The 12709-nt window shown below is 58.9% G+C and overlaps 1 protein-coding gene across 1 annotated transcript in view; it reads left to right on the forward strand.

Moving 5' to 3' along the window:
• Nucleotides 1-8036, forward strand: part of LOC105526426 (rab11 family-interacting protein 3-like) — a 113384-nt gene extending 105348 nt beyond the window's left edge. Inside the window, exons 11-15 of the mRNA XM_011962432.1 lie at nucleotides 4481-4562; nucleotides 5282-5419; nucleotides 5652-5807; nucleotides 5996-6136; nucleotides 6263-8036. Of these exons, the coding sequence (XP_011817822.1) occupies nucleotides 4481-4562; nucleotides 5282-5419; nucleotides 5652-5807; nucleotides 5996-6136; nucleotides 6263-6376 (631 nt within the window). The 3' untranslated portion in view covers nucleotides 6377-8036. The remainder of the gene's footprint in view (nucleotides 1-4480; nucleotides 4563-5281; nucleotides 5420-5651; nucleotides 5808-5995; nucleotides 6137-6262) is intronic.
• Nucleotides 8037-12709: the final 4673 nt, after the last annotated feature.

Raw genomic sequence — 12709 nt, forward strand, 5'->3', positions numbered from 1 at the left:
CCCGCCTCGGCCTCCCAAAGTGCTGGGATTACAGGCTTGAGCCACCGCGCCCGGCCAAAACATCATTATTTTTAATAGAGATGGGGGTTCTTGCTGTGTTGCCCAGGCTGGTCTTGAACTCCTGGGCTCAAGCAGTTCTCTCACCTCACCCTCCCAAAGTGCTGGGATTACAGGCATGAGCCACCGCGCCAGCCGAGGCACAAACTAATATTAAAGCAGCACAGTGCCTCCCGTAGTTCTCCATCTGGGAACTCATGCTGTGGATTCCTGGTGTGTGTTTACAAATACATTTGCAAGGGACGGTTCTGTAAAAGTAAAAAGCATCGGGTAACTTAAAATACCTATAATCAGAGGAATCTAGAGTTGTCTGTCCTTCTTGTGTGTCTGGGTAGTGAGAGTGGAGGAAGTTGTTTTATACAGTGTTTTGTTTGTCTGTTTTGAGATGGGGTCTTGCTCTGTGCCCTGGCTGGAGTGCAGTGGCTCTGTCATGGCTCACTGCAGCCTGGAACTCCTGAGCTCAAGCAGTCCTCCTGCCTCAGCCCTGAGTCGCTGGGGCTCTGAGTGCGCTCTGTCATGCCTGGCTAACTTCTCATTTGTGGTAGAGATGAGGTCTTGCTATGTTGCCCAGGCTGGTCTTGAACTCTCAGCTTTAAGCGATTCTCCCACCTTGGCCTCGTTGCTGCTGTTGGGGTTTTTGGTGCTTGTTTTTATTTCCTCTCCATACTCTGAGCAGAGCCACCTCAGCCTCTTAAAGTGCTGGGATTATGGGCCTGAACCACCTCATGTGGCTTCTTTAAACTGAGCATGTACTACTTTTAGATTTTGAAATACAGTCGTTTTAAATATTCATAAAAGGATTTCAGGTTCTTTTGCTTGTGTTCCTTCCAGCTCTTAAAGCTAAGATACTTGCCTTATCTAAGAAGAGCTCCTAGGCATTTTCAAAAGTGGGTGGCAGGAAGGAGCCTGCACGCAGAGAGCTGTGCGGGATGCCCTGCACAGGGAGGCCTCCGTGCCTGCCATCGCAGTGGGGCGCCGTCTTCTGGGGAGCAAGGTCAGGGCAGCCAGGACAGTGTTCTCCCCTGGCCTTGGCACAGTACAGTTGAGTGGGCTCCAAATTAAAGTACGTTTCTCGTCTGTGAGCACCAGGGAGCACCTCCCATGGGACCTGTCCACGGGGGCTAAGGTTGGGGCACAGCCGTGTGGACATCCTGCCTCCTCTGTGTGCTCCGGTGTGGAGGGGCACAAGATAGGGGTCTCATGAGGCCCTCAGGGAGCAAGCAGGGCCCAGTGTCCCTGCCTCTGGTGAGCAAGCCGCCTACCCGCCCTAAGCCCTTGGGGTCAGTGCCACCGTGTTCTGGACCTTGTCAGTCTCCTGCAGCTTCTTGGAGTGGCCACCAGCAACCCTGTGGTTCTCAGGCCCTCAGAGGCCCTCAGAGGCCCCTGCAGCCCCAGGTCAGCCACCTGCAGTCAACCCAGCACAGAAGCCTCCGGCATCTTGGGGACTTCCCAGCTTGGCCTCTGCCCATCTGGTGTACAGGAAGACCCTGGTCAGTGCAATGGCAGTCTCAGTCCGGGGGCCCTCAGGAGCAGAGGGCCTGGAGGCAGGACCCCCAGCACCTGCATCGGAACCCCCTGGGAGCAGCAGGGCTGGCTGTCTTTGCAGTTGCAGTGCCCAGAAAACAGCTGGATTTCAGGCGCGGGGCCTCAGTAGAGATGAAAGTTAAAGCTGAAAGGGCATAGAGAAGATGGAGGAGTGGAGAGGCCGGAACTTTGGACATCCTTGTTTAGGGACCGGGAAAGAATAATATGTGTCATCAGCAGAATGGGGCTGTACGAAGGTCACAGGCAGAGATCTGAATGTCAGGACACAGGGCCTGGGAGAGGTTCTAGGAAAGGCCAGCTACCTCTGGGAGTGGGGCCCCCAGGGGCCTCCAGAAAGTATGGGAGCCCCTGGCAGGCTGCAGAGAGCTGGAGTGAAGGCTGATGGGGCCACAGTGGCATGTCCACAGAGGCCAGGGCCTGATTTGCAGCTTATGGCACCTGCTGAACCCCTGGCGTTGAGGTACATGACCCATCATCAGGCACAGAGTGAACTGGGTGAACGTGGCCCTGGTGTGTGGTGCTTTCTAGCGGCATGTGAGCCAAGGAAGCCCAGGGAAGCCTTCGCTTGTGCCACGTAGCATAGCTCGTCCTTCCAAAACATATGAGTAGGCTCCCCCGAGCCTGATCCTGAAAGGAGAGAAGGCAGAAAGACTGAGCCCAGCGCTGGGCAGAGCTGAGTTGTCTGATGGACAGTGAGAGACTGGGGCGAGGAGGAAAGAAAGAGGGGTCAGGCCTCGGGAGGGCAGTGCTGCTGTGCGTGAAGCTGTGCAGCTCTTTATTTTCTTCTCTTTGCATATCTGTAGTTTTGAAATTCAGTAGAATTAAAACATAATTTGCTTTCATAGTTACGAACAAAACATGCAAGTGTTACTCTGAAAGGAGAAAACAACTGTAGGTAGAGCCATCTGGACTCCAGGGTTAGAGGTGGAGAACGGAACTTACTGTGCTCCGCTCAGCAAAACAACAGGAAAGGCAGATGGCAAGGGTGTAGCCCAGAAAGCACAGCTGCACACACTCCTAACACACACAACACCCTGTGCCAGCAGCTACACCGGGGTTTGCATCTCGGGGCAGCCACGCAGCCGACACGTACCGGGGTTTGCATCTCGGGGCAGCCACGCAGCCGACACGTACCGGGGTTTGCATCTTGGTACATGAAGGCTCAGAAGTGGGTAGCACCAGGAACCGTGGAAGTTGGGTGAAGGCGAGACTCACACAGGAGGGTCCCTGCCCACATACAGCTGAGTCACACCCATCCCCACCCTAGAGGAGGAGTCTGGACTGCAGAGCACCCACACACACCAGAGTGACACCACTGAGTGCCCTTGTCCTCCTGACGAACGCTTGTGGCCAAGGGTCTGACCAGCCCCAGACAAGTCCCTGGGAGCGCGCCTGTCCTGGGCACCCCGTGGCCTCCCTGGCGGTGCAGAGTCCAGCGGGTGCTCTTGGGAAGGGGTTGCATCTGCTTTGCCCCGGTCTCAATCATCAGTTCTGCAAAGCCAAGAGCAAGTCCCATCCTGGGTAGAGGGCACCTGAAGCCCTTCCCATCCAGCCCTGTGCTGCCCCTGGGATTCCATCTTATACCCTCCTGGGTAGAGGGCACCTGAAGCCCTTCCCCCGCCAGCCCTGTGCTGCCCCTGGGTTTCCATCTTACACCAAATTCTGGGTGTGGATGCAGGTTAGGTTGAATTAGAAGGGATGGCAGGGTAACAGGATAGTGAGGACAACTGGATTATGGAGAAGATCCAGGGTTCCTTGGAGAAATGGCCGGTTCTGAGGCTGGGACGGGAAAAGGCAGGCTGAGCCTGCAGCAATGTGTAGTATCTGAAAATGAGGAAGTGCTTACACTAAACGTACCCCTGCCATGAGCACATACAGACACAGGGTATGTCAGAAGGACACGGGCCAGCTGAAGGAGTTGCCAGATGCCAAAGCTGGAACAGTTTAAGTAACAAACTCATAGTGATAGCACTGGATTACAATCCAAAACATAAAGTTCATGAGTCCATAGTGACACAAATAAATGACTATTAATAAACAGAGAAGAGGGCCGGGTGTGGTGGCCCACACCTGTAACCCCAGCACTTTGGGAGGCTGAGGCAGGTGGATCACCTGAAATCAGGAGTTCAAGACCAGCCTGGCCAACATGGTGAAATCCTGTCTCTACTGAAAATACAAAAATTAGCCAGGCATGATGGCAGGCGCCTGTAATCCCAGCTACTCAGGAGGCTGAGGCCGGAGAATCGCTTGAACCCCAGCAGGTGGAGGTTGCAGTGAGCCAAGATCGCACCACTGCACTCCAGCCTGGTGACAGAGTGAGACTCCTCCTCAAAAAAAATAAAATAAATAAAATAAAAAATAAGGCTGGGCACGGTGGCTCACGCCTGTAATCCCAGCACTTTGGGAGGCCAAGACGGGCAGATCACGAGGTCAGGAGATCGAGACCATCCTGGCTAACACGGTGAAACCCCGTCTCTAATAAAAATACAAAAAAAAATTAGCTGGGCGTGGTGGCGGGCACCTGTAGTCCCAGCTACATGGGAGGCTGAGGCAGGAGAATGGCGTGAACCCGAGGGGCGGAGCTTGCAGTGAGCCGAGATTGCGCCACTGCACTCCAGCCTGGGCGACAGAGTGAGACTCCATCTCAAAAAAAAAAATAAATAAATAAAATAAAATAATAAAAAATAAAAACCTTCAAGGATTACGGAAAAGCTCTGCCTGGAGCACTTGAGTGGGTGCCTAAGGCTGGCCCTGGTCATTTGGGGGCGTCTGTGGGTCACAGGGCGGCCCCAGCAGGGTTTCCCTGAGACACGGGGCACCCTGGTCCTGTAGAGGCGTGCTTCCTGGAGTGAGTTTCAGCTTTGCTCTTGTGTCCCAGGCTACAGCAACTGGATGAGGAGAACAGTGAGCTCCGGTCCTGCACGCCCTGTCTGAAGGCCCACATTGAGCGCCTGGAGGAGGTGAGCTGCCTACAGCCTGGAGCTGTGGCCAGTGGGCCCAGCCTGTGCCCTGCCTGTGGGGCAGCCGAGACTGTCCTTCACTCTGTGCTGAGCAGGGTGCTGTGCTGTGTGTGAGGGAACAGGCCAGCTCAGGGCCCAGGCCACTGGAAGGCACGGTTCCACGCACAGGAGCAGGGCCCAGAGGCTCACTCCTACATGGACCCAGGGCTCTGAATCTGGGAATTGTCCTCCAAGGGGAAGGCATCAGCCAGCCACTCACGCCCCAAGCCCTGCAGACGTGGAGGCAGAGGCTGCATGTGGGGTTCCCACACCCCAGCTCGTCACTGTGAGACCTCCCTCCCCCCACCTCACCAGCTGTGCTCTGGGAAGCTCCCAGGAAGGATATTCTCAGAGCACTTGGGCCCTGGCTCCCGTGAACCAGAGGAGCCCGACTGGAGCTGCCCACAGCCACCGAGTCAGCTCCTGTCCACACAAAGGTCCTTCCTGCCCCTCACGAGAAATGGCCCTCGTGGCCTGTGTGTGTGAGGCGCCCAGAGGCAGGTGGCCTTGACCTCCACTGAGAGGCAGGAAGGCTCAGACCCAGCCCTGTCGCGCTCCAACACGGGGGCCACCATGTCGCTGTTTGGGAGACTTAGAGATTGGAGGGACAGAGGCCGGGGCAAGCTGCATGCACAGGTGGGAGGGCGACGCACATGCAGGGCAGGTGTCCACCCCTGCAGGAGAAGCAGAAGCTGTTGGATGAGATAGAGTCACTGACGCTGCGGCTCAGCGAAGAGCAGGAGAACAAGAGGAGGATGGGGGACAGGCTGAGTCACGAGAGGCACCAGTTCCAGAGGGACAAGGAGGCCACACAGGAGGTGAGCTGGCACCCACCCTGCCCCCTGCCAGGCCTGCGCCCAGCCTGCTCCAGGGGGAGCCTTTGCTTCCTAAGACGCTAGCTCTCGGCTGCGCGCTTTGGACGTAGCCGCTGGTGTGTGTCGTCTTCCCGAGAGATGACCAGATCGACCCTGAGGTTCTACAGCCAAGTGATGGCTGGTGGTGTCCCCTGGGAGCCCAGGCCCCCCGGCTCACCCGGCGGTTGCCCTGCAGCTGATCGAGGACCTCCGAAAGCAGCTGGAGCACCTGCAGCTCCTCAAGCTGGAGGCCGAGCAGCGGCGGGGCCGCAGCAGCAGCATGGGCCTGCAGGAGTACCACAGCCGCGCCCGGGAGAGCGAGCTGGAGCAGGAGGTCCGCAGGCTGAAGCAGGTGGGCAGGCCTGGGCCTCCCTTCCTCACATTTCTGCAGAATGTTCCACAAGGCCGGTTGGGAAGGTGGGGACATGGAGGGGGTCAGCATCTGAAGGGCTGGAGGCCTTTTTCCCTGGGCAGTCCTTGTCCTTGCTCAGCCACCAGCAGGGGCCACAGCCCAGTAGTGATGTTGCTGTGCCCTCCCAGGACAACCGCAACCTTAAGGAGCAGAACGAGGAGCTGAACGGGCAGATCATTACCCTCAGCATCCAGGGCGCCAAGAGCCTCTTCTCCACAGCCTTCTCTGAGTCCCTGGCTGCAGAGATCAGCTCTGTCTCCCGAGATGAGGTAACACATCCCATGCCTGCACAGTGTGGCCTGGGGTTTACAGCCCGCACTGTCTGTGCGCTGTGGTTTATGCACTGTGGCCTGTGGTCCGTGTGCCTCAGCTCTGACTGCCTGCTCGCCCTACAGCTCATGGAGGCAATTCAGAAGCAGGAGGAGATCAACTTCCGCCTGCAGGACTACATCGACAGGATCATCGTGGCCATCATGGAGACCAACCCGTCCATCCTGGAGGTCAAGTAGAGGCAGGAAGGCCCAGCCTGGGCTGGATTCGGGACTCCAACACCCTGGAGTGGTCCCGAGACACCATGAGGAGCCAAGACCAGCAGGTCCCACAGCCGACAGTGCCCAGAGCATGCAGGGAGTCCTCGTGCAGCTGGGCTGGGGGCCGCCAAAGACAGGGGCTGCCAAAGGGGCAGAGGGTGGTGGAGAGGAGAGGGAGAAAGGGAAGTCCCAGGGCCGGAGGTCCATAGAGGGTGAGGGTTGTGGTGGGGCCATCCATCAGCGCTGACCTTTCGGGGGGCCCAGAGCTTCCCAGCCCTAAGTCACCCTGGCCGTGAACGCCTATACTTCAGTTCAGCAGGATGGGCTGGAGAGCCTCTCTGTGCAGAGGTGTGGGGTGAGCCCCGCTGTGGCCTCCTTGTGGTGGTCCCTCTTTCCACATGCAGCCCTATTGGGAAGAAAGGTAGAAAACGGGTCCTTCCAGGGGTGCTCCTGCCTAAGCCACCCGCACAAGTACCCTGGTGCCGTTTCACCCATGCTGAGCCGCTCCCGATGGCTGACGGGCTCCCGGACCCTCACCTCAGACGTGGTGGTGCGGGAAGGACGGGTGGGCAAGGCTGGTGCATTTCCCCAGCTCTACCTACGCTGCTTGGGCCATTGCCCAGTCAGATGTGGTCGCCTCAGTCCAGCTCGGGGGCCTCCAGGCCATGTGGCTGTTCCCATGGCCCATTCCTCGCTGCAGTAACCCTTGGGGACTCTGGCCACCTATGGGGGTTGGGCAGGAGCCACTGGGGCCCTCCACTCCGACATCAGGACCTGAGATGACAGCTGTGTGGCGCTCTCCCTGGGTGGGGTGGATGCTGCAGGCCCCTCGGCTCCCAGGTGCTGCTTCTCCACAGGTGCGGCCTGACCTGGCCTCCTAAAGGCCACACCCTCCCCACGCACTTCCCAGGCCAGAGTCCAAACATCGGGAACCCTGTTTTCTTCTGTGTGTCTCACTTAGAAATCGTGGTTCTTCCCCGAGGGTGCGTGTTGTAGGAGGGAGAGGGCAGGGAAGACTCACCGCAGAGCAGGAGGGGCCTGCGCTTCTTGGGTCTGCACCCCAGGTGCAGCGGTGTCACCCCGCAGGGCTGCCGGCCTGCCCCCGGCCCCCAGCATTCCCAGGTGGGCCCAGACCGCATCACCAGGACTGGCCACCTGCTGCGTGTGTGTGCGCATGTGTGCGTGCGTGCGTGCGTGCGTGCACCCGTGTGGCCCCGCATCCACCGCCTTCCATGCTGGGATGTCAGAGGTCGCCTCCTATTGTACATTTGGGGAAAGCCTTGGGTGTAAATCAGTGTAAACTTGGAGGAGAGATTTTTCTATCATGTAGAGTAGGTATTTTTTATAGATTGAAGGTTGATCAATTTTTTAATACTTTCAAGAGAGAAAACTATCTGTGTATACACATGAAATATATATATATATATGTATAATATATAAAGACTGGCACCCTGCCTCTCTGTGCCCAGGCCCAGCCCTGGTGACACAGCACCACTCAGCAGTGCTGTCGCTATAAGCATGGACTCCCAGGAGACAGTGTGGGAAACGCTCCTGCTTTAATTCCTCAAGAAACAACTCTTCCTGCCTGGATGCAGGAGGGCAGGGGCCACCACAGATTAAAGCTGTTACTGCACACGCAGAGGCCGGCTCCTTCCTCCAGGGGGGCCACAGGGTGGGGTGGGAGTCTTGTGGGCCGGGCCCAGCTTCCCTCAAGGCGTCCGGGGCCATCAGTTGTCTGAGCTCAGAACCCAGGAGACCTGCTTGGCTCTGCAGCTTGGTCAGACCAAGACCCTTCCAAGGCTGCAGGATTGCACCTCCAGGTCCAGCAGAGCCTGGCAGCTTTCTGGCCAGGTTCTGGATCCTCACGAGTTGCTGAGACAGCATCAAGGTGGGGCCGGGAAAAGGGGGCATCATGGCTCTGGGTCAGTATCCCCGCCTCTGGGGATGTACATCCCATGTCGGGAGAGCCGTCAGCATGTCCCCAGGATGAAGAGAAGATGGGGAGGCAGGGCACAGAGGCTCACACCATAAGCTCAGCACTTTGGGAGGCCAAGGCTGGAGGATCGCTTGAACCCGGGAGTTTAAGACCAGCCTGGGCAACATAGCAAGGCCCCATCTCTAAAAAGTAAATTAGCCAGGCTTGGTGGTGCACACTTGTAGTCCCAGTTCCTTGGGAGGCTGAGGTGGGAGAACTGCTTGAGCCCAGGAGATGGAGGTTACAGTGAGCTGTGATCACACCGCTGCACTCCAGCCTGGGCGACAGAGCGAGACCCCATTTCAAAAAGAATTTAAAAGGGCAGTGATGTGCAGGGTGGTGGGAGAACATCCCCCAGAAGAGGGGGCAGACACAGGACCAGCACTAGAGGCATAGGAAGTCGAGAAGGCAGGGCCCGATGGGAGTGGGCTCCTGAGGTCACAGGGGCAGCCAGGCAGTCTGAGAGCTTAGTGCCACTGCAGCCACAAGGAATGGCCTGTGGGGGTGGTCCCATCTGATCAAGAGTCCCCCAAAAACACAAGCCTTGAAAACTGGACCACTTGGTCTGGCATCCAGGAAGCAGACTGCATCTGCGTCTCACTCTCCCGTCCCTGCCCGAGATGCCTGCCTGCCTGCCTGTCACTCTGAGATGCAGATGGAGAAGCCGAGGCCCAGGGAGGCTAAGGACCCAGGTCTGTCATCCCCTCAGCCCAGCTGCCGCCTGCGGGCTGGTGACCGGAAGAGGACCAGGCATGGCCTACAGTGAGGAGTCTTTGAACCCTCAGTGCAGGTGCAGCAGAATGGTTCCAGGTCACAGAGCCCAGGAACCCTGGTTGCTTCATGAGTTAGAACAGGAGTGACATGGGCGGTGTGGGCGTGTCCAAGGCCAACTTCCTGCTCCCAGGAAAAGGGCCTGCTGTCTCACCTACGTAGGGGTCTCTGTGTGGTGCCAGCAGGGCCCATTCCTGCTTAGAGGGAGAAGCTGGAGGTGGGGAGAGGGACTCATTACACGCTGCCAGGCCAGAGCCAGGGAGGGGAAGGGGAGCAGCTTCCTTCTCACACCCCACTGTGGTCCAGGAGCAGCTCAGTTTCGTCTCCATGCTAGATTTGAAACGTCAGGCCTGTCCACAGTCCAGGTGGCCCCACCTTGATGACCCATGGGGGTCTCTAGCCCGCAGTGGGGGTCTCTAGCCCGCAGGAGTTTGAGACGGGAGGACACAGGATGAAATGGAAACATTCCCGTAAGGTCTGCCAGAGACCTTGCTGGTGAGCGACAGCAGGGTGGGGTGGCCGGTGTGCATGCCTGGTGGACGTGCCCGGAAGCCCGCACCCCCCCGGGAGGCCAGAACGTGTCCCTCTGGAGTGTCGCCCCCCACCCTCACCTGTGCAGTGGGATGGCCACCGGGCCTGCCGAGTTTCCCACGGCAGATCCTGTCCCAGCTGGCTCCCGACATTGAATGTTCTGAGTCTTGGTCAGTTCTGCCCAACGGAAGAGCACTAAGGAGTCTTGCCTGGCAGAATGGAGAGGAGCAGCTCTGCCCCTGCCCTGGAACAAGAGCCCCTCACATGAGGACCACCCCAGCCTGCCTCTGCTAAAGGGCAGGTATAGGAAGGTTGGACCCCCTCAGCGGGCCCCCCGGACGGCGTCCTGGCCCCTCTACCTGCTGGCAGTCCAGGAACCTGGAGGCAGTGGTCCAGAGAACGGCAGGGACTTCTCCCGGGGCCTCGTCCATTGTTTTCACCTGTTGGGCCACCCGTCCTTTTTTTGAGACGGGCTCACTCTGTCACCCAGACTGGAGCGCCATGTGCCATCCCAGCTCACTGCAACCTCAACCTCCCAGACTCAAGGGATGCTCCTGCCTCTGCCTCCTGAGTAGCAGGGACCACAAGCACGCACCACCACACCTGCCTAATTGTCTTTTAAGTGGAGACAGGTCTCACTCTCTGTATTGCCCAGGCTGGTGGTCCGTAGTCTTTGATGCAGGCCTGTGTGGCTCACAAAGCAGGTGATAGCAGGGTCATCCCGTCAAATCTGAGCATGGCACCAGCGCACACAAGTCAGCCACCTGCAGGCCTTAGCACCCTTGTGCTCCACGCCAAGGTCCCTGTGTGCTCAAGTCTGGGCTCCATGATGGCACTGGGGTCTGTTCTATTTGCTGCTGTGTCCGAGTGAGAGTTTCTCTGGGTGCCTAAACAGATGCCTCCAGTCTCAGTTATTTCTGTTTGGCCCTCCCCATCATCTTCTCCTCCAGGGGGGACTCACGGCTTGCCTCTTGGCTCTTCTGCGCACGTGCATGAGCTGCTCAGGTCTGTCTGGATGTGAGGCTGTGTCCTCAGGCCAGGACTGCACTGGCATGCAGCAGGGCCCGGTCAATGGTCTGGATAATCCAGAGTCACTTACCTTCTGCTGTGCAGGCATTTACAATTCACGCCTGTGTGCCTGATATCTTGTGACTCAGAATCTTCAAGACAATCACAGGCTGGCCTCACGGATGCACGAGAGACTCTTTTCTCTCATCGCACCCATTCCTTCCAGCACTCTCCTTGTGCGGGGCAACTTCAGTCATCTTGAAGATGCCTCCTGAGGCCTTCTTCTGGGTGAATGGGCTTCCTCCTCCACCATGACAGGCTACTGGGGAGGGCTGGGGTGCTCCCACCCTCTCCTCACCCCAAATGGGCCTGGCTTAGCAAAACTGGCCACTCTGCAGTGAGCTGGCAGGGCCCTTAGCAATAGATCCACAGGCTCAACTGCAGCTGCTTCTCTGGTTGGGAGGTTATAAGGCCATGAACCTTCTGCCGGCTAGATCACTGGCCCCTGGCCAGGGAGCCACCTAGGCAGTGCCAGGGAAGGACTGGGAAGGGGAGGGAACCTGCAGTCCCTGAGTCAGCCCTTGAGTGCACCCTCTCCTGTGGTTCGAAAGCCACATTTGGCCAGTAACCTGCCAGAGGAGAGCCAGCTCTCACTCTGCAGCCCTCTGTGCCCCCAGACCCCCACTGGCCCCCGAGGATGCATTTCCTACCCTTGGGATGCCTTTGCATGGATATAGGCTGGGAACAAACGGCGCATTCAGCTGCCCTGCCTGTCTTCACAGAGGGGGCAGCAGACCTAGAGGGGGGTGTCCAAGACAGGAATGAAGCGTCCTTACCAAAAGCTTCCAAGGACAGAAGTAAACCCCTCCTGCCAGCTTCTGCCCTGACTACAGCTAGAAGCAGAGCTCCACGTGGGACACAGGTGTCCCTACTGCACCATGTAGAGCATGAGGGAGGCCCATCCTTGGCTTTCCTGGAGCATGAATATCCTCTGAGGGGCACTGGCCCTGGCCTTGTAGGTCTTGCTGAGACTGACTTAAGAGTTTCTGGCCCCGGAGCAATCGTCACCCAACCTCCCACTTGTAAATCTCGCCACAGAATCGGACCACAACCAAACCGTCTCTCCGGACTCTCAGCTGACCAGCCCTGCTCCTGTGTCTCCCTCTCCTGCAGGGCCATTGCCTTCTCAGGCTCCTCATCTGCGCCTAAGAGCGGGAGTCTGGCTGCCCTCAGCACTCGCGTCCCACCCTGGAGCCTGATAAGCTTGACGCCAAGGCACCTTCCCGAGAGCCGGCCCAGCAGGTGCTGGCAGGAGAGTGGCCTCAGGGCAGCGGGAAGGGGACCTCCGAGGAGAGAATGAGGCCTGCGCAAGGGGCCTGGGAGGACCCAGGAGTCGCCCCGGCTTCCCTCCCCCAGGCCCTGGCTGGGCGCCGTGGGCCGCGTCCCGGTTGAGGCCGGCGTGGCCGTTTAATGGCGTCCCTCCGCGACCGAGAAGGAAGGGGCCTAGAGAGGCTGTGCCCAAGCGACGCTACGAGGCCAGGTCGCGTCTCGGGCCAGGGCGGTCCCGTTGCCACTGCCGCTCTTGACCGCCGGGACCAAGCACAGCACACGGTGTCGCGAGGGGTGCCCTGGGAGGAGCGAAGGGGTCTTCGGTTCTCGCGAACACGGCGGGGTCGGGGCGGAGTCGTGGGTCCTCAATAGGGCAGCCGCCCAGAGACCCGCGGGACACGGACGCCCCCGGCCCGGCCACCCCCGAGCCCCACGGGACTGAGACGCCCCGGACGCGCCGACGCCGTGGCGGAAGGCTGCGCCCCTCCGTGCCCCTCGCAGGGCCCTCTGGGAGCTGTAGTCCCAGCACCTCGGGCCGTCCCACTCCCTGATAAGCCTGGAGCGCGGCGCCTCCCAGGGACCGAGGCGCGGGGCCCGGCCGTCTCTAGCAGCACGGGCAGGCGGAGTGGCCCGGGCGGTCTGTGGACTAGGAGGGCACCACCCGAGGACTACAACTCCCGGCCTGCCTCGCGCAGGCA

The sequence above is a fragment of the Colobus angolensis genome, unplaced genomic scaffold (assembly GCF_000951035.1).
Source record: "Colobus angolensis palliatus isolate OR3802 unplaced genomic scaffold, Cang.pa_1.0 Scaffold59, whole genome shotgun sequence".
Lineage (NCBI taxonomy): Eukaryota > Metazoa > Chordata > Mammalia > Primates > Cercopithecidae > Colobus > Colobus angolensis.